At 34.8% G+C, this 27,636-nt stretch overlaps 1 protein-coding gene across 4 annotated transcripts in view; it reads left to right on the forward strand.

The window, feature by feature from the left end:
* Window positions 1-27,636, forward strand: part of LOC6040130 — a 66,050-nt gene that overhangs the window by 23,617 nt on the left and 14,797 nt on the right. For 3 of the 4 annotated variants that reach the window (XM_038253106.1, XM_038253107.1, XM_038253105.1), the window contains exon 2: window positions 12,729-13,407. In XM_038253106.1, the coding sequence (XP_038109034.1) occupies window positions 12,871-13,407 (537 nt within the window). In that variant the 5' untranslated portion in view covers window positions 12,729-12,870. Of the gene's footprint in view, window positions 1-12,728; window positions 13,408-27,636 lie in introns of those variants that run through there. The other variant, XM_038253108.1, reaches the window with a different exon arrangement.

A 27,636-nucleotide genomic window follows, 5' to 3' on the forward strand; every position in this document is an offset into this window, starting at 1 on the left:
TCTGAGTACGCCATCAAATCGGGCGTCTAATTTTACATAAAAGTCGGGGCAACTTTTTCCGATTTCGTGCGAGTTGAAAGAGAAGAACCCAAAATTATATATTTTTTTACACAATGATTGTTATCAACTGTTTTGGTGTATAATGCATTTTACAACAGTGTTTTTTAAATGTTGAAACTATGGCTTTTGATTTTTTTTAATTGCGTCGACCTGAATTCATATAAAATACGTTTTTCAGTGATAAAACTACTTTTGTAAACAATATTTCCATTTTTAGCTGAAATGTTGTAACACTCGGCATTTTTAGGATGTTTGAGATTTCTTAGATATTTTTTGAAATACATATTTTCATTTTTTAAGCACTTTGTGACATTTTATTTTGAAATTAAGGAATGTAATTAGTTATCGTTTGATTGTACATTACTTGTACAGGATCTTTTTATATCTAAATTAGAAGTGGGCAAGCAAATTTCTAACTAAAGTTTTTCAAAAAAATGTGTTTATATAGGGGAACAGCATGTAATGTCACCGAGCAGCATATTAGCAATTTTACGTTAAAATACAGTTTTTAGTGATATCGAGCAATAAACAGCTTATCATGAAGTGAGCAAGTACGTTTTTTCAAAATTTAATCAAAAAGTTGGTTAAAAAAGCGAGAATAAACAAATTGGATGGAAATCAGACCAAATTCTTCACCTTCCAAAATTACGAGCAGCAGCAAAAAGTTGGACTGTTTGGAAAAGTCATACTCACTAAAAAATTAGCAAAGCAAAACAGTTTCGGTAAACATCATCGAATCAAAATACGCCACGAGGCAGGTGGCAACATGGCCACAGCAGGAGTTCAATTATGAAGCCTGTTGACTTCGTTGTCGTCATCGTAATATTAATCTTTAGTGCTCGAGCACAACAACAGAAGTCACCGCTGTGAGCATAGGTGAAAACCATTAGCTTGATTAAGACACTGCAAAAATTTGTGTGACTTGATGTTAGATTTGATTTAAAATTTAAAATTTAAATTATCGAAAAAAGTCTTGTATGAAAACCAATTTCGTTTTCATTTTGTTGTGTAAATTTTTTTCCGTGCAAACCAACCTGCCGCCGGGGGGGTAATGAGACAGTTTTTCACCGCCCATTGCACATCACGTGAGTGCGGTGCATTTCATAAATTGTCTTGCCTCACCACCGAGGAGGTCTGTGTTTGTTTAGTAGGTACATAGAAGCTGCAGCGCCTTTTTCAATAAAGCTTCACCGTCATAACTGTCAGTTGTTGGTTGAAGAAAAAAAGCTGGTGACGGATGGCGGTTGGACAAAGTTATTATTCGTCCAGCATAGAGCGTCCAATTTCCCGGGGTTACAAATTTCCCGGGAAACGGGAAATTTCCAGCCAATTTCCCGGGAAATCCCGGGAATTCCCGGGAAATTTTAAATTTGTTGAAAATTGTTATGATCTTGGTTTTAATTAATATTATGCAACAAAATTGTATAGGACATCAACATTAATGGTTTGCATAAGTGTGAAGATCAATTGACAGCTTGACTGCATGTAAAAAATCATTCAAATACAAGAAAATGTATTTTGGTGTTTTTTTTTATGAGAAATTTTAAACTTGCCTCGGTGACCAGTTTATTGAAATGAAAAAAAAGCATGCAGAAATTATGTTTTTCATGGAAAATACTGGTTTCAGCTCTTGAAGAAATGGTAAAGCTTTTTAGTGTTGGTTTTACTCTAAACAACCCAATGTTTTCAAATATTTGAAGCAAGCTTTGAATATATTTTTGCATTTTTTTAAACAAACAATAGAAAGTAATTTTTCAATGATTTCTTTTGTGTTATTATGCAACATGATTTAAATTATATGATAAATTAACATCATTCCACAAAAAGTCTTCTATTTTTCACATTCAACCCTCTAACACCTGTAGTTGCAGCAGTGCACCATAATTCTTTTACTTCAAATTGTAATTTCTTTAGTACTAGGTATTCAACCAATAGAATTAAGTCTTTTTGCACAAATTCGATTTTCATCTCATTTGATCATGGTAAACAAACTTGTAAAAAAATCTCAATTTTAATTTGGAGGTAAGGAGTTAATATTGTTTTGATGAAATAACATCAATCTGATAAAAGCTTACCTAATTGTAAGAATTTAATACTCATTATGCAAGATCTATTCCCAGTTGCTCCAAAAAATAATTTTATGAGAAATAATTCTGATATCATAATTTCTGATAATCTGATTAATTATATATAAACCAAACAATACATTTAATTGAACAAAATCATGATGAGTTAGCTCATTTATTATTTTTTCAGAGCAATTTAAAAAAAAAGTCCCAAAAATTTAAGAAAATGTATACTTCCGCTTGAATTTCGGGAATTCCCGGGAAATTTACAAATTTCCCGGGAAACGGGAAATATTTTTTTTCGGGAAATCCCGGGAATTCCCGGGACGGGAAATTGGACGCTCTAGTCCAGCAGGAAATAGCAGCATCATGAAACATTTTAAGCAGACAAACTATCGACATGTAGTTTAATCAAAATGGTACAATCGTTAGGGGTTTGTTTATGATTTTGTATGTTTTATTAAAACAATAGTTAAATAAGTTTGGTACTAACTTTAATTTTATTTATATTTTTTTGTAAAAGGACAATGTAAAATAGTTTTAAATGAAAAATTCTTTAATTCAACTGCCAATGGTACTGCAACGAGTACATACCACAAAAGCCTTCGGCTGTACCGTTGCTTTCCACTTAAAGCTTCGACCTTCGAAATCGCCAATCTCGGCCTGCGGATGGACGGTTATTTCAAACTTCCAGGGAAGAAGAGTTGAGCTGAGCCGCGATGCGTTTGCTGGGTTGTTTCGTTCGGAGAAGCTTAATTGCGCCAAGTGTGGTGGCCGTCAGGGGCTTTTGTTGTTTTGTTGTGTTCAGGGGATTGCTTCTCCAAGAGGCCGCGGAAAATTCTCTACGTTAGGTATTTACGATTGAATTTTGAAACTAGGTTATGTGTGTAGCGGCCCGATGCCGTACGCGGTGTTTGTGGGAAAATGAAGAAAAAAGAAAATAACGTGCACTTGGGGTAAACGAAGGTTTTTTCGACTGTCACTGAATCTAAGTATTTGAACTTATACACAACCTTTCTTAACTTCAAATAATTTTATAATCTTAATTTTAAATTGATTATAATTTAAAACATGACCAAATGCAAGCAAAACTAAATAAAATTCAGAATCGATGCAACAGCCCTAGTTAACTCTTCACAATGACTGGCCCCAATTTCTATCGTACTTTGTTTTTCTCAAAGATTGCGGTTCAAGTTTGCCGGTATAGTGGCAAGGTCTTTGTTGAGTTTTTGGCAACTTTATTGTGAGTTTACCTGCACTGTTTCAGGCTACTAATCGAGCTTAAATTTAGTGAATAAATTTATTGAAATCTTACAATCCTAAATTCTATAATAATCTCGCTTTTCTTAATGTTTCCTCATTAACTTTATGTTCAAGCATCAGCTTTGAGACCACGGACTAATTGTTCCACGGAAGGCAATGTCCACCACTTTCGACAGCACTTACAAAACAGCATTAAAAAAAGCAAAGACCATTGTACTGTTTTCCCTACCGAATCCAACAGTTTTTGTCATACCAAAATGTTGCTTAATGTTTCTTTTTTTACATTCCAATCTGCAACCAACCGTCATCCGTCACTATTTTTTTTTCTTCCATTCAACAGACCTGATACCTTAATGACGTTGCTTGATGAAAAAGGCACATGCCATCTCGTATTTACTGAGCTTTGTCCGCACGGTATATGGTGAAACATAAAATGCAATGCACTCACGTGATGTGAAATGAACGGTGAAAATCTAACTTATTACTTTTCCTGTTGATAGTTTTTTCATCAATTTTCAAAAAAAATAAAATTGTGATTTGAATTGTGTTTCTTTCAAAATTAAATATTTAAAAAAAAGTAAAAAAATATCAACTTGGTCTGGCGACTGGATAATAGTTTTCACCCAAACAAGTAAGTCGGCCACACAGTGATGTTGCTTCTGTTGTGTTCGAATACTAATGATTATTATTACGATGACGGTGACTGACTCATTAATGGCGCATCTGGTGAGGTCTCTACGTTCTGATTTGATTATGAATATATAATAATCGGTTTCTTTGCTGTTTATGTTGAATCCACCATTCGGTTGTGCAATGCGGTAGAAATTGATGGAATGAAATGTAGCCGTAAATATGCATGATCAAATTTGGATGATTACAGTGAAACCTCTATTTACGCGGTGGCGTTACGCTTTTTATTCCGTCGATTTCTCTGGAACGACGCAACATTTTTGCAATCTTTTAAATGCAATTTGTAGGTTTTGTTCTGATCTACAAAATATTGTATGGTTTATGAGAAATCGACGAAAAAAAAAGCGTAACGCCACCGCCATGTTTCCTTGATTTTTCAAAAGTTTATTCCACAAGTGTAGCCAAGTGTAGAATTACATAAATTTCGTATCCAAAGTATGTGTTCCCAGTAGTTTTACAGTTTTCCCACTGAATTAAGAACTACGTCTATATTCGCTGCATATGACCACAATTTTGTACATCGTTATCAAGTTATCTATTTTTACTGCTTTTAAAGGCCTAAACTTCAATTAGCATCCCACTTTAATTTGAATTAAATTGGCTGCTGCATTTTTAAGAAGTCGAATCATTCAAAAAATTTGAACAAGAAATAACAATGTTAAACACGTTGAATAGAAGGAATGTAAAGCCATTTATTAACTATTTGTTGTTCAAATAATGCGTATTCAAATAATGGGAAAGGAGGGGAGGAGGGGTATCAGATTCTCAATCAAGTGTCCACGTGGTTTACGGATGGTCTCAATTAAATAACCCTTAATATTCCCGAGACCTAAGAATTCCCGGGACTATTTTTTTGTTTTTTTGTTGTTTTGTCATAGTGGTAGAGGGTGACGAGCGGGAATTCCCGGGAAATCGACCATTTTTGGACCTCTCGATTCCCGGGAAATTTGGTCGAGAGTCCCGGGAAATTTTATACTTATAAATATCGAAGCAAAATTTTATTAACTAAATCAGAAAAAAAACAATCGAAAAATTCGAAATGGTTTAAAACATTGGATGTTAACTTGTCGAATGTTCCAATAACTGTAATTGAGAGAAGCCCAAAAAATGTAAACCCTAAAATTTACCTTAAAGCATACTTAGCAGTTACAGCCCAGAAATGAATTATATAGTTTTTTTTATTTATTTTTTATTATTTGAAATAGGGAAACCCCGTTTCAAAAAGTTCAATTTCCATATCCTCTCTCGAGCATAGCAATTTCATTTTTGATGTCAATAAGTCATTTGGTGTTTCGCATCTACACCCAAAGTTAAAGAACGAGGGGATAGTCCTCACGAAAATAAACGTGAGGAAAGTGCTATTTTGCGAGAGTATAGTCCTCTCGCGTGTTCATTCGTTCATTGGAACAGTTAATCCTACACAGCTAAAAAAGTAGTAATCCAGCTGCGTGTAAAAGGCCTGAGTGTAAAATAAATATTGCATTATTTTGTGCAATTTTATGTGATTTTACACCCTGAGATATGTAGCCCATCAGTATGGGAAACCTACTTGACCGAAATGTCAAGTTTATATATGCGTTTATCCATACAGTTTTTCATCGGTCTGATGGCCGAGTGGGCTAAGGCGCCAGTCCTTACTGTTGGTGCTGGGTGTGAATCCCGTCGGTTGCAACTTTTTTTTTGTGTTTGCAAAAGCTGTAAAGGAGTGTGTAATATTAAGTGTTTATTTTGACGAAGGTGATGTGCATGCTTTTGCATGCGATTTTACCATCGGATTTTTTGCTGTGTATTGAGTGGCTTATATGGACAAATGATCGCCACTTAGTCACCGAACCATGGTGGCCCAAACGGCAAAGGCACGGTTCAATATGCCCAAGGTCTTGGGTTCGAGTCTCGGTACCAGTACTTTTTTTTTGATAGATGAACTTTTTTTTGAAGATGAACCATGAGTAAAGTACTCTCGGTAATTTTGGGATTTATCCTCTCCGTCCACACACAGTACCATTTTACTACCGAATCGTGCTCTTTATCCTCTCGTATGCCGATACCCAGTTCTGGGTGTACCTCAATTTTAGAATTTATTTTGGAAGAAAAATCTCTGGCAATTTGTACAGATTACCTTAATCTTTGTGAAGGCCGCCAATTGTGAACATTCGGGTTTTCCTGATAAATATTTCTTTAATTAATATTTTTTAAATAATATATTTGCTATTTTTTTACTTCACAAAAATTTATTAACAAGTTCATGCAACAAGCTTGTGCAACAAGCTTGTGCAACAATTGAAAAATCACTCTGTTTAAAAAACGATCTTGTATTTGTGGAATCAGAAAAAAAATCTAAAGGTTGAAATTATTCCTTGAAATAATGAGGCTACTTAAATGAACGTTTTTTTTAATAAGTATGAATGTATTGTAACTGAATTCATTGAAAAGAAACAAATTTATGACCTTTCCTTTTTAAATTGTTAGCACTATTGGCATACTCAAAAAAAACTCCCGGGACCCGGGAATTCCCGGGAAATGGCCAAATTCAACTTTTTGCGTTTCTCTTTGTTTCGTCGTCCGTGTCTGTCGCGGGTGACCATGAAGGCATGAACGGCCATGATCAACGACGACCAACTTTTTCAAAACTTTTTTTCGTAAAATCGCGATAACTCGTGATGTTTATAAGCAAACCCCTTATGTATATGTATCAACATTTTTGTAATTGTCTGCTCTACAACTTTGTAGAACATTGTTACAGTCTAAAAAATAACCCTGCAAAGTTAGAAAAAACACGAAATTTTAAAATGAAATTTTTTGTTCTAAATGAAAAAATTACCCTTTGGGTCAGTGTAGATTCGAAAAGTACATTAAATTTCCTTTAAAATGACATGTTCCAATTTTTTTTACAGTCAAGTAACGGAAAATGGGAGAATTTTTTGAAATTTTTTAGTGTTTTTTCAATGAAAAATACGTTTTTTTCGGAATTCTGAGTACGCCATCAAATCGGGCGTCTAATTTTACATAAAAGTCCCTTTGACACCAAATTTCTATCTCATCACCGTTTCAGGCTGCAAATTATTGAAAAACACCTCTTTTTTCGCATGTTCAAAAATGGAAGGGGTCGTACCGCCCCTCCATCACGAGATATCAGAAAACGGACCAAAAGTTACCCCTTAGGACAAAGTTTCACGCAAATCTAAGAGGGGTCGGGGCAACTTTTCCCGATTTCGTGTGAGTTGGTCGAGAATTACCCATTGGATAAATGTTTTCCAATTTGATTTTCGTTTTTAAGAAACTAGCATACTTTTTTTACCAAAACATCGTTGTGAAAACAAATATTTTTGAAGCAAATAACTTTACAAATAATGTTTTTAAAACTTTTAAAATTGTAACTCTTTGTAATATTAGTGATTACCATATCATCTCTGTACAGTAAACCAAATTAAAAACGACACTAATCGGTTAGCTCTCGATTTCAACCACACACAACATATTGAATTACCCTTTTAAACGTTACAAGACTCTCTGCAGCAACAACTTCCTCCTCCAAAGGGGGGATATTAACTTTCATCTAGCTCTCTTCAGCAACGTCAACGCTCGAAATCAATCGCACTCTGTGGAAAAGGAAAATCTTTCAATCATTTGGAATACCGGCGCACGTGAAATGCTATGAATTGTATACCCCACTAGGGTGTAATATCAAAATCGATTTTCCAGCACAGCAATATTTCAGTTCCTTTTGGGGTCCTAAACAACTCCCCAAAGTTTGGGAACGATTGGTTTAGTCCTCACTTTGCGCAAAGTGATTTAATTTTCCATATAAATTTGTATGGGAAAAACCATTTTTTTGGATTTTGATATTTATAAAATCCACGTTTCACGCTGTACTAAAACCGGATTCATATTCGGATGCTCTGGAAGGTGCTCTACAACTTTCCCGAAGAGAGTATGGTGCTAACTTGCTCCTAAAAAAGGATACAGCGTGTTCAAAACTCGTCTAAAACGTGTTTTTTGCGCCAAAATCACGTTTTAGACGAGTTTTGAGGACGCTGTATCTTCTTTCAGGGACAAGCTAGCACCATACTCTCTTCGGGAAAGTTGTAGAGCACCTTCCAGAGCATCCGAATATGAATCCGGTTTTAGTACAGCGTGAAACGTGGATTTTATAAATATCAAAATCCAAAAAAATGGTTTTTCCCATACAAATTGATATGGAAAATTGAATCGCTTTGCGCAAAGTGAGGACTAAACCAATCGTTCCCAAACTTTGGGGAGTTGTTTAGGACCCCAAAAGGAACTGAAAAATTGCTGTGCTCCCTGAATTTGTACAACTTCATTTTTTTCCATACAACCATATGACACCCTAATACCCCACACACGTGGTTTTGTGTGTATGTTGAAAGTAGCATTTTAATTGGTACCCACCCGGCAGATCAACGTATTCAATTGCATATCTTTTCCTAAGGTTGATGAGTTTGCCTTGGGCAGTAATAAATTGGAGGCGAAATTACCCTCAGCGATGAGTTTGTAATGAAGGCCCATCATCGAAATAATTAAGCGCTATGCCCACCTTGTTTTCACCTGATGAGGAAATTTTAATTTGAACTGTACATTTGGTCCTAACACAACCCATGTTGCCAAAAAAAGCCAAATTTGCATTTGTGCAACACAGTTGTTGATGTGAGATTTGCAATAAAATAGCAATATTTACGACGAGGAAAAAAAACCCGGGCAGCAATTTGGCATTTGGTGCAAAACAACTCCCCTCCGTCCGGGGTGGAAAAGCCCCGCTGAATTATTTTATCTTCAATTTCGGTGTCAATTGTTGCTTTCGTCTGATGGGGGGTTTGATGATGGTGATGCTGGCGTAAAACGGCGTAGTTGGAGGTAATTTAAAATGGAGATTCGAGGTGAGAGAAATGAATAATTCCGACCTTTTGTTTTGGGCAGGAAAATCAAATCAGAGATTTTACGGGATCTGTTTTGATGGAATAATGCACCACATAAAGTGTAACGGCCACCCATCTAACCACAGTTATGTCTGCTATAATTAGGGGAAAATAGTTAGGAAGATTTTGACCTCATAAAAATTTACATTTAAATTGCGTGTTTCTCTTATCGTGTTTAAATCTTGAAATGTGCACTATGCGTTTGTAACTTTAAATTTTTATTCAAACGAAATGTTATGTGTCTTTTCGTACAGTGAAAATCAAAACTCCGTAACATAATCGCGCAGCAGCAGCAGTGGCACGGCTGGTGGTGCCTATCAGTGATCATCGTCGGATGAGCTTAATTTAAAATGTTTATACACAACGAGCACACTTCAACTGCAACAATGAGGGCTTGCATCACTGCTGCAATCTGAACTACAGCAGAACAGGCACTAACGGTGGGGTGTGCTTTGAAAAATTATGGTTGATGAATCCGCGTGCATTTGTGTGCGATTTATGAATGGACTGTGCCAGGGGTTGTCAAATCTACGATTAATTTAAAATAAATTTGAATTCTCCTAAAGTAATCAAATATTTAAATGCTTTAAGGAAAATCTTAATTACTGCGGATTGATTAAAAAAAAAAACAATAATTGTCACTCGAAAAAAATTAATAAAATTATACAAACTAAGTTTTTTTTTAACTGGAAAATGTAATTATATTTGAGGTTAGATAAATGAAAAGATCCAAGTGTGAACAGAATTCAAAAGGAATTGATTTTATCATGAAACATCAGTGTTGTTGCCACCAAATCAGTGAAAAGGGATTTCTATATAAAGTTTTATATTTGTTATAAAACATTATATACTTCTCAATAGGGGAGAGTGGGGAGACTTGATCCCCGGGGAGACTTGATCCCAAGCCTGTATCTCGTCAGCATGTGGGTAAAACAATTAGCTTTGGTCTAGAAAGTTGTGCGAAATTGACTAAAACTCATTGTAGAAAACAAAGAAAAAAATTAAAAAATGTTTAGATTGAGTTAAACACATTTTTCTAAAAAGTGTTGCAAAAAACTTCCAAGAGATCTTTTTTCTTTATTTTGATAAGTATAGAAAACACTCAAAAATTATTCAAAAAAATATTTTTTATACATGAACTGTTTGATAAACATATCAACTCCAAAACCCTTACGCATTTGACGTTAAATTTATCGTCATACTATTTTTACAATCAATTGTTTAAAAAAGTGCGTTTAGGGAGACTTGATCCCTGCATTTTTACAGTCACTGGAATCAGCCTCAAGATTAAATAATTGGGCTGGGTTTTCGTACATAGTTTCCTTTAGTATAGTTGTACATTACTTACTGCAGTTTGAACCATTTTTCAAAAGTTTTGTAAACAAAAATTACCAGCTTTTGTAAACATGCTTAATTTTGGTCTAAAAAATAATATTATAAGTTTTTAAATATTTTACATACTAAACTTGTTATATTTTGAACAAAAACGTACAGGTTCAATGTGAAATTGCTGTAACTTATAGAAAATTCAAAGTTTGGATGAATAAGAAACATTTTGCTTAAGATTTTTTCAAAATGTTGAAAGGGGGATCAAATTACCCCCAACATTTTCAAAATGCCGGTTTAAAATATTTTTTTAAAGCACTTGGCATGATTCGAAGAGTTTATCTGATGAAATACCTCTATCAGCCAAACATAGTTGAATGTTTAAGCTTTCAATTCATGCAAAAAGTTCATAGTTTTGTGAGAAATTGACAGAGTTATGTGCGATACAAAAAAAAGGGATCAAGTCTCCCCACTCTCCCCTACTCAAAACATATAGAAAGACTGTATGTCTAACGAAATACAGTCCACACTAGATTATCCGAAAATATCACAAAATAAAAAAAAAGTCAAAACTCAAGTCGGGAAATCGGGAAAGTTGAGAATTCAAATTGGGAAAAAGTCGGGAATATCGGATTTTTATTCTAATTCGTAAATAATTTTGTAATCTTTTGAACAATGTTTTAAAAAAAATTTTGCATACATTTCATTTTGAGTAATTAACTCAAAATGTAAGATTCCTTTCTTGATTTTCATGTATTTCAACATAAAAAGACTATTTAAGGTATTTAAAATCCTAATAAATATTGGTTGATTGGCATGTATTTGACCAAGATAAACTTAATAATTTAAAAGAAACAAAATATTTTGATTTATTTTTGAAAAAGTTTATAAAAAAGAAAAGGTTGCCGTAAACTGTCAACAATAGCAAAGCCGTCGAAACACTAATTTGTAATTAGAGCTGAATTTTAATTATTTTCCCCAATGTAAAATTATTACTCTTTTTCATTTTGTCACATTAAATTTATTCCTACTTGAGTTTGCCAATAGTCTTTTATAGTGTAGTAATTGTTCTCAATAAAAAAAATTTTCATAATGTTTTATTAACGTGAATTTCTTTCGGAGTAACAATGTAATTTTTAAAGCAACCTAATAAAAATGAAAATATTTTTCACAATGTCCTGGATAAGTTTTCTTGCAAAAAATAATATTCAACTGTTATATTATTTTAGCGCTCAATAATAAAAAAAATGTAATCTACAAGTAATTTTTAAATTAGTTGTTTTCAAGTTCAAACCGAGTAACAAACAAATATATGAGGCAATTTTCTAAACTGAACCTTGAAATTTTATTTAAAAACTTTTAATTATCTGAATCGATATCATGAGTGCTTCAATTTTTATGTTTTTTTTATATAAATTTGTTGATAACTTTCTATTTTTACTGAAATTGTCATAAGTTTAATTTATTTAGGGTTAGAAATTTTATTCGGTGGTTGATATCTAGAGTTTTTTTAAAAGGATCTATAAGCTATTGTCTTCCATATGTTTATAGGACCTATTCAAAAAAAAACTCTGGATATTGTCTTTTTATAAACAGCTCAAAACTTCCAGTGATTTTGAAATCCTGAAAAATCTAAAGTATGAGAAATTATTAAAATGTTTATAACGCAAACGGTCCACTTTATCAAAACATTTTGAAACTTTTCATAAATCACTATTTTCCCGGAAAAGTCCATCTCTTTATGTTTTTCTCCATGTACTTACTTTTTCTGAAAAGTCCTTAACCTACAATTTTGCCGAATCGATCAGAATATTCCTTCTCAAGATATTCAAAACAGCTTTGCCCCTGAGTTTGTATGGATACCTGTATGAAGAAACCAATAATGCAAAATGGCTCATTTAGACATGGTGAATCGATAGACAAAGTTTCATTCAATTATCAAAAAAAAAAAACAATAAACAAAACTAAAAACGTAGAAAAAATGCGAAAAGCTAAATAATAACAACATAATTATCAAAATAATAACAATGATAATATTAATCATCATCATCATCATTGTTTTTTTTGCTTTTTGGATGATTTTTGATACCCTGACTCAAGGCGGTTTCAAGAACACCCAAAATGAAAAAAAAAATATGTTTTTTGGACTTAAATAAAAAACTCTGGTCTACAACTGCTTCTAATGACCAAACCCCTTATTTTCATAGAGATAATCTACTTTGTCAGTACAATTTCACTTTTTGTCGCACTTACTTTGGTACGCTTCAGCTAGCTGCATAAGATCTAAATCGGAGCCATTTGGGCCCATCTCTCCCAGAGAAAACATTTTTCTAAGCCACTTATCAGAAGACTAATCACGAATCTCTTTTCTCTCTTTTTTCCATTACAGACACCCCCCTAACCAAGCAACCTCTGGAAAAGGAAAAGCAAAGCCCGCCACGCTCGGCATCTCTGCAACCCGCACGGCATGGTGTTGCTGCCCGGTGGTACTGACAACCAGGTGTCACTAGCAGTGGTAGCCGACCGCCGCGATGTCCTCGAAGCCGGCGACTCCGCTCGAGCAGCGGCGCGGCTATCCGGGCGAAAACGAAAGCACCCGAATTCCGGTGCTTTCGCCGACCCCGTTCCGGCGTTCCTATTCGCTGCGCATGCGCACCAGCCGGAGCTTCCATGACTACCAACATTACCGGGACGTGGACGTGGGTTGCTGCGTCTGTGATTACGGTGGTGTTGGTGGCCCAGCAATGCATCACCCAGCAACGAATCTGTCCAGCCCGTCGACGTCCAGCGGCGTAAAAGTGAAAAATTCCCTCGCCAATGGAGCCAAACCGGCCAGTCACCATCATCACCACGCGCGGGACACGTCGGCGCCCGGCCAGTCACCGCAGGATACGACCGCCGGCGGCAAGGATACGCTGCTTCCGAATGGCATCGTAGGACACGGCCATCACGGGCATCACCACCATGGAAGCAACAACAACAACAACGGCAGCTGTGGCCAGAAATCGTTGTGCTCGTCCTCGCAGTCGACACGCAAGAACAGCCTGCAGAAGAATGATCGGGGCATGGTGAGTGACATGTCCTTTTTTTTGTTCAGGAAGATCCTTTTTTAGAGAAAATAACATCACATTGATTGGTGACGTAGAGCGTAAAATCAGTGGTGACGTAGTAGAAAAGGGGGTTGACCTACATATATTGTGCGGTGTTGCTGGGTACGTGCAAGAGGGGTCATTTGAAAATGTCCCTCTCGCACACAGAGATACAATCAACCCCCATATGCATGCACTCAGCTGTGAAGAGGGTTGCTAGTCGTGCTTTCAAATGGGGGTGCAAGTGCAGTGTAGAAGTGGATTCTGTAGTTAAGAATTTAGGAAAATTCAAGTTATTCAGCAATTTTTTTAAGAATCAAATAAATCAAGAAAAAAAATTGATCTTAAGTGGGTCAAAACAGAAATAATTTTAGAAATACAAATTGAACTAATTTTGTGTCACTTCTATAGGATCAATGCAAAGTGAAGTTATGACCAATTCTTTCGTGACGGGACAACGTTTGTACGCATATGTTTTCAGTTTTTTGCTGATAACTTCAAAATCTGTGAGAAAAGGTACCAATATTTATACAAATTTGGAATGTACATTAAATTTCCAATAAGATTCACTCCAGCAAACATTTAAAAACACAAAGTTTGAGTCAAGAGAGTTACAAATGTAGCGTGACGGGACAACATCGTACAATTGGATCATTTTGATTTTCATACACAAAAGTGAAGAACTCTGCTCTCCTAGTAAGTTTTTGGAAAAACCCATTTTTACAGTTGTTTCTAAAATGAAAAACGAAGATTTTGCTCACTGGATCAGCCAATTTCGTCAAATTTTGTTGATTTGACAGGTACTTCTTTTCGTGACGGGACAACGCAGATATTTTGCAAAAGAGGGTTTTGCTCGCGTTGTCCCGTCACGAAATGAAGCAATTGTGAAAATCTCTACTGACTAGTCAACTTTAACTAATTTGGGGTCGCTGAGCTCGAATATGACTCCTAGAATACTCCAAATTATTCAGGGAATGTGCAATCCAAAATGGCGGCCAATATGGCGGTGCTAGAATATTCGATATTTTATAAAGAAATGTAACCGGCAATGAACAGGTCTAATTAAACAAAGGGTTGCTAAACTCGAATATGAGCTCTAGAATATTCCAAAATACTCAGGGATGTGCAATCCAAGATGGCGGCCAATATGGCGAAGCTAGAAAATTTGATTTTTTTTTCAGATGTGTAACAGGCAATCAATGGGTCAAATTCAACTAATTTGGGGTCGCTGAACTTGAATATGTGCCATAGAATACTCTAAAGTACTCAGGAATGTGCAATCCAAGATGGCGGCCAATATGGCGAAGCTAGAAAATTTGATTTTTTTGTTCAGGGTTGTAACAGGAAATCAACGGGTCAAATTTAACTAACTTGGAGTCGCTGAACTCGAATATGAGCCATATAATACTCCAAAGTACTCAGGGAATGTGCAATCCAAGATGGCGAAGCTAGAAAATTGAATTGCATTCCCTGAGTACTTATTTATTTATTTGTCACCGTATTTGGCATTATGCCGCACAGACTGTTCTAAGGACTTTAGAATATTCTAAGGATTATATTCGAGTTCAGCATCCCCAAATTAATTAAATTTGACCTGTTGACTGCCTGTTACATTTCTGTATAAAAATTTCCAATATTCTAGATTCGCCATCTTGGCCGCCATCTTGGATTGCACATTCTCTGAGTACTTTGGAGTATTATATGGCTCATATTCGAGTTCAGCGACCCCAGATTAGTTAAATTTGACTAGTTGATTGAACTTAAAAATCCTTTTATGGTGTTTTTTCCATTCTGTCGCCATATTAGACGCCATCTTGAATATCTCGCTTCCCTTTGAGACTCAGGAAAATCAACAGGCAAATTTGGATTCTGGAGGGTCGATTTAGTCTAGATCGATCAAAAACTGGCCTGTTACACGATTTGCTTCTAGACACGAGAAATGAGCATCTTTTTTCGAATTCGTGCCTTGACCAAAAAATTGGCGTGACGGGACAACGCAAACTTGCGTCAGCCGTAACTCTGGATCCTTTTGGCCAATTTTCGATTTCTAATAAGCATTTTAAAGGGTTTTTTGAGTACGAAGAGAATCCAAAATATGATGCAAAACCGATTTCACGAACTATTGCAAATTAAACTATTGTCATTTTTCGTGACGGGACAACGCTTCCATATACCCCCTTTTCAAATGTCCTGTATAATTTTATACCTACAGAATCTGCTTCTGTCAATAAGAGGGCTAATAAAAGAGTCATTTTACTATAAAATACCGTTTAGATTGATTAAATATCTGCATTCCTTCCATTAATTTGAGCTATTATTTAAAACAGTTGGGAAAATTAAAAATTCCCAGCGTTTATACATTTTACAACATCTGCTCACATATATGTTTAGAATAGGAACTTTGGTGTGGAAATATGTTTTTTGTGTGGTTCAAATAGTGGGAAAACATGGAAAATTATCAGAATCATCCAAAGTTCAACTTGAAAAAATTACTGCTTGGTAAACAAGTGCTAAGAATCGGTCTTATAGTATTTTGGGATATCCCACAAACCTCGCGGCTCGAAGTCATGCCCTTAATGTTTTTCCTTTTGCTTCAGGATTTAGTCTCGCGAGTCTTTAAACTTGGTTTTTTGGTGGACTTGCGTGTCAAAAAATAAATCTACGTGGGTTTAGTTTAGTTTAAACTGGTGTTATAGATCCGCGTAGTATAAATTTACTACCGTCATCAGGGGTGACATTGGGTCTGGGGTGAAATTTGGTCATACAAATTTCTGTGTGACACAATCTTTTCCACATTTCTTTAAGAATTATATCCTTAACTTGTCGCAGTTTTGCCAGATACCCATAACATATCTTGAAAATATACATTCCTTATTCTATTTCAAAAATTAATACAATATTATTCAAAGATTCAACAAATCGTCAGATTTTTTTTACTCTTTAGTCGACAGCTGACCATGTGGCTTTTATTTTAAAAAATATTTTTATTTAAAAAAAATCTAAAAAAATGCCCATTACTTTTAATTTTGTGCATACATTTCTTGTTAGAGATTGAACGCTTGCAAATTGCAATCTGAATTGTACATCTTTTTTATTTAATACATACCTTTACCATTCAGAAACGTTAGATTTTCATCTGCCAGATTTTTCCAGATTTTTATTCGATAGTTTACCTTTTTTGTGTAATTTTTTGTTTTAAAAAATCGAATATTGCAATAGAATAATTAAATGTTAAAATATTTAAAAAAGTTATCAATTTTGCATAAAAGAAAAAAGCAGGCATGAAAATATATGTTTTAATATAGCTGATTAAATTTCCAGTAACTACATCTAAGGAACATTGAAGATTTGCCATTTAATCTCTGAGATAAAAAACACTTTAATATAAATTTAAGTTTTAAGGTGTCACCCAAACAACATTAAATTTTCAAATGCCAATAACTATCCATTCGTAAAAAAAATCTTGGTATACATTCCAGATTCGATTATCCGAAGCCTCGTTTATCCTAAGTTTCGATTATCCGAAGGTTTGTTTGGGACTTCGGATAATCGAATCACGAAAAACAAAATTCTTTTCGTTTAATTTTTTTTATTTTTTACATCAAATTTGAGTTCTGCGACCCCATTTTAGTCAAATTTCAATAGTTGATTGCATGTTAAATAATAAAATGCATTTTTTTATATTTCGTCACCGCCATATTGGCCGCCATCTTGGATTTAACATTTTTAAATCACTTTAGCGTAGTTTAGAGCTCATACTTAAGCTCGACAATCAAAAATTAGGCAACGATTTTTTTTTTTTTTAAATTCGATTATCCGAAGTAAGATTTTTCAGAGGCGTTTGGAAAATCGAGTCTGGACTATATTTTACTAAAGGTTAAAAAATAACTTCTATCATATCATGGGACCATTCATAAATCACGTGAACACCTTAGGGGGGGTTTGGCGATTTTCCACGCTCCATACAAAAAAGATTTTATTTGTATGGAAATTGTCCACGTGGTTTGTGAATGGTCCCCATTGATTGAAAGTTAAGCTCATAATTATTAAATATTTTTCCAATATTTACAAGACACTTGAAAGCACTTGAGCACTTGAAAGTAGAATCAACAGTGTATAATTTTAGAGAATTTTCTGATCTCTTTAAAATTCTTTAAAAAAAAAGATAAATCAATTGCAAAACTTTACTCTTATGTTGGTTCCTTCGAACCGTGCACTTCTTGTTAATTTAACGTAGCTACATTTTTAAAATATTTTTTTTTACTATTTTTCGACGTTTAAAGAGATTTGGAAAGAAGAACTCTTAAAATTTGAGAAAATTTAAGAATAGGAAGATTGGATTTTTATGTGATTTTGTCAATGTTTGTTTTAATATTTCGTCGCTGGTTTGCTATCTTGTGACACGTCCTATCTTTTTACACACAGAAAAAGTTGAATTTTGGATGGTTGAATATTACCTCTTTTTTGAGTAATGTTACCAAAAAAATGTGTAAAAATGTGATCCTGATGAAAATTCACCAGATTCTGGTGTAAAATTACAAATTTTTTTTACACAAAAACTTTCAATTGATCAATATTACCAAAAATAATCTGTGTACAACTTTGCCTAAGACACGCAATCAATTCGAAAATCACTTCCCAAGATACGAACTTCCAAATATTTTCATAGAAATTTTATGAAGAAATAAATTATATAAAATGACTTTTTTTTGACACATTTAATCGATGAACGAAGTTCATCAACATTTTCAAAAATTGCTATAATTTGGGGTTTGATGAATGTTTTTAATGATTTTTTCCCAAAATACCGTATTACAAGGACTTTTTAAAGCAAGATACTTTCTTTTTAAAAATTGTAAAAAAATGTAAATGAAATGAACTTCTAATTTGTTTGATTGTTTTGATTTTATGGATATCTCGAGACCTTCATACCACCGAAAAAGGTATTCAGCTACAATTTTATCCAGCTATATCGATCAAAATGAATCCAGCTAAAATTGTTTTAGCCTTTTTAGAGATTTTTTTATTTGAAAAATATGTTTTTTGTTAAAATATTTAAAAACGCCTCCTCTGGACCACCCTAATTCGGATAGGACCACCTAAATCAGGGCCTCGTGGCGCGGTGGTTAGCGGCTTCGGCTGCCGATCCCAAAGTTGCTATGGGGCGCGGGTTCGATTCCCGCCCTATCCTCCTGGGCTTCTATCTGCTGGGGAAGTAAAACGTCGGTCCATTTGCGTAAAAGAGGTTTTGGGTGACTCACCACACATAACCTTCGGACGCCTATAGAAATGAGAAGAAACTTGCAACAGAGACCATAAAAGACCTGGGGGTCGTTAAAGTGGATTGCTTTGCTTTTTTTTTACCTAAATCATCAAACAAAACAAATACGGGTCTAGTAATTTTGGCCAAGGAACTCTCATTCTAAATTTGAGTCAAACCGGAGTACCTTTGATTTAATTCCTACGGATTTGACTATTTTCAAATTCATCGAATGGTTTGAAAAGAATTTTGGAAAGAATTTTAGCAAATTCCACTTGATTGAAACCCGAAAAGGTGCACTTGCGTGGTGAACTCAGAAACCCATTCGATTGTAAACAGCACATGGTATATCATTTTGATGCAACTCCGATCGGCTGCAAGCCATCGCCATCGGCGTTGCAACCTTGAAACCGAAATACAAACCTAATGATAGCCGGGTAATTTATTTCTACATTTTATATGCACATAAAACTTGCACAAAACTCAATAACCCCGCCGTGTGACGTGCAAAACTCACGCGATTTTTGCCTCACTTCTTCTGTTTGTTCAATTGCAGCGCTTGAGTTACGCAACGAAGTTTTTTTTTTTTTTGGGAGGTGATTTTCACTAAAGTGGAAAAGTCGCTCTCGGAAAAGGTCAAAATAAAATGTCTTGTTTTTTTTCAATTAATTAGCGGGCTTTTACGTCCGCGAAAATAAAGCAACCGCGCACAATTGATGTGGGAAAATGTCTTAAAATTATGCGATTTTTTTCCCGGCTCGTTAGTCTTTTGGTCTGAGTTATTAGCGCTTCCTGGGGATGAGGAGTAGTCAGCTTTAAGAAATAAGTTCGAGGTGATTATCTCGCCCCCAGTCGGTGGGATCTGATGGAAGTCACTCCAAATGTCTTATGACAAGCTGCCGCTTTTAATGGTCCGGAAAGTGGGGAAAAGGAGAAAAAAATCAATTTACAAATAATAAACCGAATGCTTCAGTTCACGACACTAACCGGGGTTGGTTTCTCAAGATTAATCAGCAATGGAAATGTGCGTTCTCTTCTCTGCGGGCAAATTGCGCTGGAAAACCTGAAAATTGTATTTATAGCATTGAGGTTTCCGGAAATAGAGCTATATCCGGTGTGTCGTTTTATGGCCGCCAAACGATCGATATTTGGCAAAAACAGCTAACTCGTCTAAGCTATGGCGTACCGCACTGCCTCACAATTGAAATGTAAATGGGTCATTCCATCTCAACTGTGCACGAAAAAGTGCAAATTTGAAAATTACCCTCTCCGATCCTGCTCAAATTTGGCAGAGCTGTTGATACTATCAAAGCATGCAAGAATCCCGAATTTCATCCAAATCGGACCACCCCCTCCATTTTTGTACCTCCCCAAAAAATCGACTTTTTGGCGATTTTTAACCAAACCTCCTAGTTTCAAACGGCGATAGCTCAGGAACCACAAATCTCAGAAGGTCGGTCTTAGACTCAATTTTGAAGGAAATTGGACGTAGAATCCATTTCCGTGATCAAAATGTTGATTAATTTATTTTTTTCTACCTGTATTGCGCAATTGAAAACTTTAAACGGCCGTATCTCAAAACACCCCAACTTATTTTTTTTGATTTGACCTCACCATCGTGTTCCTCGGCCAATTTTACATAAGAATCACTTATCGACAGAAATGAATATGTTTCGTTCCAGAGATATCGAATTTTAAAGTTTTGTGTTTTCTAGATTACCTACATCAGCTTCATTCGCCGCATCTGCTAGAAGCACACAGGCGAGCTGATCAATAACTGCTACCTGGTGTTCTGGGAGATGATTAATTTAATTTATATTTTTATAATTTTACGCAAATATTTATTCAAATGGCTAATAGGGGAAATTCTCGTATGTTTGCCAGGTTAAGTCCTCGCTCCTAGTTTCATCCAATTTGCTCATTTTCACTATTTAAACAACAAAATTTGCAAAACTTTTGATAGAAACTTGCTTGTTCACTTCTCATTGAGCTATTTATCACTCGATTTCAGTTGAAAACGCTTTTAATAAGCTATGGCAACATTAGAGGAACGCTGAAATTAGATGCTGTTCCCCTACCTTGATCAATATATTTTTGTGAATAATAAATATTCCATTGGGTTATTTTGAATGCACCGTTTTTTACGTGTTACTAACCGGTTTAGAGTACCTTCGAGGCCATGACTAGGGCCTTTGTCATGGGCGGTAGCAAAATAGTGCCATTCAGCAAAACCCCAAAACCTGCTTTATTATTATTATTATTATTATTATTATAGTTTATTATTGACACTTTGCCATAATTTGGCAAATCTGATTTATGGTTTAAAAGATTGATCATATTAAATCAATTTTTATATTGTGAGCCAGCTCCATTTGATTAAATGATGATTTTGGTCAAGGTACATTTAATTAAAAAAAAATCCTTTATACGTGAGGACAGCAGCCGTATTGTGTTTCAAGAATCTAAGAATTAAAGAAGAAAAAATAAACTGTAGTTCGGACGGTGTCAAAATCATCGCAACTAAATTTGGGGAACTAGCCACTTTGCAGCAGATCAAACTTTGTTATTTTCTTAAATTTTTAGTGGAGTATGAAAAGGATTTCTGGAAGGTATCCAGAAATCCTTTTCATACTCCACTAGAGTACAACGTATAAACAATTTTTTTCATATGTTTTACTCAATAATGTATCGTGCACTTATTGTTCAGTGTTACTAACAAGATTTCATTTTCCTGCTCGCTTCGTCGGAATCCAATTCTGCCCTTAACTGTGTGTCGTTATTACTCTATCCTATGGGTTAGCACAGAAATTCACTTCATTAATTTTTTTGAGCAGATACACATTCGCGATTAAACTCCAGATTCCTACAGTGTTATACAGTTATTTTTTGCCCAATTTGATAAAGATTATTTATGATGAAATATTATTTCAATAAATGACCAGGTAGCAGTTATTGATCAGCTAGCCTGTGTGCTTCTAGCAGATGCGGCGAATGAAGCTGATGTAGGTAATCTCGAAAACACTAAACTTTAAAATTCGATATCTCTGGAATGAAACATATTCATTTCTGTCGATAAGTAATTCTTATGTAAAATTGGCCGGGGAACACGATGGTGAGGTCAAATAAAAAAAATAAGTTGGGGTGTTTTGAGATACGGCCGTTTAAAGTTTTCAATTGCGCAATACAGGTAGAAAAAATAAATTAATCAAAATTTTGATCACGGAAATGGATTCTACGTCCAATTTCCTTCAAAATTGAGTCTGAGACCGACCTTCTGAGATTTGTGGTTCCTGAGCTATCGCCGTTTGAAACTAGGAGGTTTGGTCAAAAATCGCCAAAAAGTCAATTTTTTGGGGAGGTACAAAAATGGAGGGGGTGGTCCGATTTGGATGAAATTCGGGATTCTTGCATGCTTTGATAGTATCAACAGCTCTGCCAAATTTGAGCAGGATCGGAGAGGGTAATTTTCAAATGCTGTTCCGCTTCAGATGGAATGACCCAAATGATGTTTTTATTTAAATTTTTGTTTCATTACTTTCACTCGGCGCCGTTGGATACATTCCAACAGTGCAGACTGGAGACGACTAGCTGTCCGTTCGAAAGTTGCATGCCAAGAACTGTGATTTGATAACCTTTAGCAACACAGATTTAAGGGAAATTTTATTGTTTTTTTTTAATTCAAAATGGAAAATTCCGAAATAAAAACATAATTCTTGCTGAAGAAAACCAAAAAAAAGAAAAAATAATAGACAAAGTTCACAAAAAAGTTAAAATAATAAAATGATTAAATCGATAGAACGGCCCAAAAAATCATGCAAAAGAAAACAAAAAAAACTGCAACGTTCAGCAAGGGTGAGATTGTGTCTAGGGAAGAGATTTTGTCATACAATTTGCAGAAAATTGAACGACTCAATTTTATTAAATTATTTGTTATTTTGATTTGTTATACTGGACAAAACATCCGGACTTATGATATAAAAATTGATTTCGATCAGGTTATTTAAGGAAAGAATTGAAAATTTTAAGCTCAAGGTTGTTTTGATCAATTCGAAATTCAAAAAAACAAATGCTTTTTAATTTTCGGTTACTTTAGACTCGTTGTTCAGAACAAAAGAAATTAAATCAAAAAATGAGTTAAGGTGACGACTTCCATCAATGACATGAGTGTAAAAGTGTAAAAGGCCTGGTGTAAAATTAATATTGCATTATTTTATGCAATTTTATGTGATTTTACACCCTGAAACATGTATCCCATCAGTATGGGAAACCTACTTGACCGAAATGTCAAGCTCATATATGCGTTTATCCTTACTGCTCTTCATCGGTCTAATGGCCGAGTGGGCTAAGGCGCCAGTCCTTAGTGTTGGTGCTGGGTTTGAATCCCGTCGGTTGCAACTTTTTTTTGTGTTTGCAAAAATTGTACATGCAGTGTGTAATATTAAGTGTTTATTTTGACGAAGGTGATGTGCTTTGGCATGCGATTTTACCATCGGATTTTTTGCTGTGTAGTCACGTCGAAAAGTAATATTTTTTAATACTGTTTAGGAGTTTGCCCCCAGAACTCTAGAAAACAAAATATTAAATTTGTTGCAAAAACTACTATTTCGTAAATAAGTTACCTTCTTTTTCCTTTAAGGATTTTGTTAACCGACTTTAGTTGATTATATATAACCTTAAAAAACATAAGTTTAAAAAAATCAAATAATTTAGCCATTAACTCTACATCGTAAAAAAAATAACAAAATTTTCAAATACTAACATTTGAAATGGGCTCATTTTTCTATTTTCAATTAGCGGTTTTAATAGTGACCCAGATTTTGTTTAGATATGAATAAAATAAACCAATAATTTCTCATCATTTTACATAAAAATCAATAACTTAAAAATGAATTGAACTTATGTTTAAATTCAAAATTAATAACAGAAAGAAAGAGAGTTACATGGACACTAGAGGGTTACCACTTTATGCAAAAATGAAACAAACAAAAAATCGATTCTATCCACTATCTTGGCGCTGCACAGCCGATTGCGCAAACATCTATCTCAACGCCATCGTGGTGGTTTGTTTTGGACCAAACTATGGAAACTGTTTGGCACGGTGCGGAAAAATCGACCCAATTTTCACCTTCCTCCACCTTTCTTGCACATCGCCGTCTGAGTAGATGCTGCAATTCGAACAAAAACAATACAACTCTCGGCATTATTTACGTTCGTTTCGATTGTTGTGTTTTTTCTGCTTTTGTTGTGATGCTCAGATTTGGTAAAACCAGGATTTTTTGTTTTAATCATAAATTTGTTAGATTCAATTGCTTTAAATTTTCCTTCTTATAATATTTGACTCGAAACTATGTAGAAAAATCAGGTATATTTACACCTTTCCTGAGTTGAATATTTTTCATGAATGTTTGAACATCTCCAAACCAACCCCTGGTACTTACATCCAGTACATGAACCCCCTTCACTCTGCTGGGGGGGGTTCGCGTGTCTTGGCTTTCACGCCAGCAGCCTGACTGATCTACTTGTGTATGCAGGTATTTCAAACACGTGTAATTTTCGGTACTGCGCGCTCTTGGTATTTCTACGTTCACTTCTACGAGAGGCTACTACACTGTTAAAAAAAACTATAGTAAAATAATTGTTGTCACTTTGAAAAAAAAAATTTTAAAATTAATCAACAGGAGAAAGCTAGTCAACACAGAAATCTCATTCAGTCAACCCTTTGTTACAGCTGTGCACGGTGGAAGTTTAAGTGAGGAGAAAAACAGCACAATTAGAGGGAGATTTTCCCACTTTGGTTCTGGTGGCGAGCTTTTCACGAAATGGATGAGTAATGAACAGCCATCGATTCAAGCTCATTGAGCAGCAGGGTGATTTTACTTTTGTTTGGGTTTTCGATTTTTTCCGCCGTTCGAAAGGAAGCCATCACCTTGCCGAATGGGTTTGGAATTGTTTTCAACGCCATATTGGCGCAAACGATTCATATAAACTGCACATATAGTTAAGTACCAGGTGATGGGTTTTGGTATACCATAGTATTTCTGAGGGGACCGACCGTAAAAGCTTGAAGCTACTGGGCGTAGGGATGGACATGATATCTACTTTTTTCTGCAATGGAGAATTTTATGATTAACATTTTTTCATTTATGAACTCTTTCATACAAATATTTGTGTCCGATCAGAAACAATATTTTCAACATTTAAAAATATCTAAGAAATAGCTTGAGTCTTAAAAAAAACTTCAATTTTTTGAGTTAATAAATTCAAATTCTGACTTTTTCAAAAAAAAAACACCGACAAAAGATTATAAATCCTATCAAAATTATGTTACTCTATCACATCGAAACTTTTATGTTCTCTTGCACTAACTAGATAGAAATCCTTGCAAGTTTAGTACAAGGGAGAAAGATGCATACCTCTGGAATAACTCCTCGGGAAAGTTGTACATCGGAAATGCTTATTTGAAATGATCCAAAATCTCTGACATTTTTTTACGATCTTTTTGTTTTTGTTTTCAGGAGGTCGCTTTAAGCAATTTTGTTCAACGAATTAATGTAACTATTTTGAAATAGATGCATAAGTTTTTAATATTTTCATGTGCTTTTTTCTTGTTGAGTTTTCGGTTTTATTGGTTTATGCAGGCCTATTCTTCAATTTCCAATCATTATGTTTTGCCTATTTAATTTTTTTTTGGTTATTTTCTAGTCAGTTTTTCGATATTTTGAGTGTTTTTAAACAATTAGCTTTTCAATCGCCTCAAAAATTACTGCATACTTATTTTGACATCAAACGAAGGGGATACAACCACTAGGGTGGCTCGATATTAGGGTGACAAGAAAAAATAAAGTTTTGAAAAATCTTAAGAGATACAAACCTGGCTCGATATAAATATCTGTGCAAATTTCAAGCTAAATCGGTTAAGGTAAACGGGTCGATTTTTATCGTTGAAGTTTGTATGGGAAAACCTGCAAAAATGCATGCTTGGAAAAGCAAAAAATTCAAAATTCCACCAAAATCGTCGTGTCGGATCATTGCCAAGTGTGAAATTCTTGAGTAAAATTTTATCACAAACAACTTTGTCGAAGACTGCAAAAACTATCCGAGTTAACTTTGACGAGTTATTAACTGTTTAAAGAAGACATTTTTAAATTAGTAGATTTTTTCACCTGCTTTATAGCGACCCTCAAACCTTAACCGATTGCGCTCAAAATTTTCACAGTCACTTGCAGTTACAGTTACTTACAGCCATTTTCTGGCCACAATAAGGTCTCAAAACAACCTCCTAAAATTGGGTGTATGGGAATAATACAGCAATTCCATTTGAAAAGAGCCTAAACCTAAAAAAGTTCTCCGATCGGGCTCAAAATTTTTCTGGGGGTTCCAAAATAATTAGACCCGTTTTTTTTTTTGTTTGGCCATTAGGGTGACCTACGGATCAGGATACAAAACAAAAAATATTCTTAAAAATGCATCTCTCATTGAATTTTTGTTTTTTTGGGTCGATAGTGAACTATAACCACAGAACGAAAAGAGACGTATATCTTTAGGGAAAAAACCATATTTCCGTAAATAACTGATATTTTACCATTTTTTAACAGTAGCTGAACTGTACGAATTCATAAAGCATCTGGCGATTCATTTTTCATTTCCTTAAAAATAAGGCTTACGATCAGAATTTGGTTGATGGACGAGAATAGGTTTGTTGCCACTATTAAAATTTGAAATTTTAAATTGAGAATTGATGAGGAAAATATTTTTTTACATACTTTTTCGAATTTTATATCATTAAAACAAGAGTTCTGATTGCTCACAATCCTTCTTACTCGTGAGTACAAATCGAACGCGACGCAAATCTGCTCTGATGAATTCCTACCGTTTGTCACTACCACATCAATATCTCTCTCTCTCTCTCTCTCTCTCTCTTCTGCTCACTCTCTCTCATACTCTGATCGGTTGACATACGGTTGGCTCAGACAGAACGATTGCGCTGATTCAAAATAGTCTGTGTTCGGCTGTATTTTAATCATTTATTCGATTGTTTCAAATCAATGAAAATAAAAACATTTTAGAAATACTTAGTTTACAAACAACAATTATAATATTTTTAACAGCAACTAAAGCCATGTAAAAATCGTTCAGTTGTGGTAGTGCAGGTCAAACGAGTGCCACCCTGGTATTTTGTAAGCTTTGCTCTTTTCTGATCATAATTCATGTGTGACTGTCGCTGACGAACGGAGCAGGCCAAGCTTTTTTTTGAAGTATTTGAATCGCTGTTTGCGAATCGTTGTCGCCCAAGATTGGTTGTTCGATTCAGTCAGTACCGGTTTAGTCAGCACCGAGTGAATGATTTCTAAATTCATAAAAGGAGGGATTAAAAAGGGGGATTGGATTGTTTAAGAGTACCGTCAGTGGGGGTGACTATGGGTAAAAAAACGATACGCCTCTCGTATTTTCTTAATAATAAAAACAATTCAAAAAACATCAAAAATCTTTCAACGTAGATTTATTCTTAGATAGTTTATTAACATTTTAACAAAAAATGGTGGATTTTGATGAACTCTACCTTAAATGTCAATTGTTTGAAAATTGACCCAATCTCACTCCTTAGAGGGGGTGACATTGGGTCAAATGAAACTAAAATGATGCTCAAATACAGCGATATGGTAAAAACAAGTCATCCAACAGTGTTTCTTGTTCGATGGAATCGTATTGACACGCTACAATGTTTGAAGTGGAGATTTTCAAACATTTGGGTAGTTTTCGAGCAATTCTAACAAAAATATTAGAAAAATTATTTTTCGAGAGGTCATTTTTGGCCAAAAACGTACCCCAACTTAAGACAGCTGCCAAAATAACAGGATTTGTTCTAGGAACGAGATTTTTTCAGCGAAGTCATTTTAAGATGTCCCCTACACAACCCTTTCAACAGAATAAACTTTCATTGAGAAGAA

This window comes from Culex quinquefasciatus, chromosome 2, assembly GCF_015732765.1.
Source record: "Culex quinquefasciatus strain JHB chromosome 2, VPISU_Cqui_1.0_pri_paternal, whole genome shotgun sequence".
Classification (NCBI taxonomy): domain Eukaryota; kingdom Metazoa; phylum Arthropoda; class Insecta; order Diptera; family Culicidae; genus Culex; species Culex quinquefasciatus.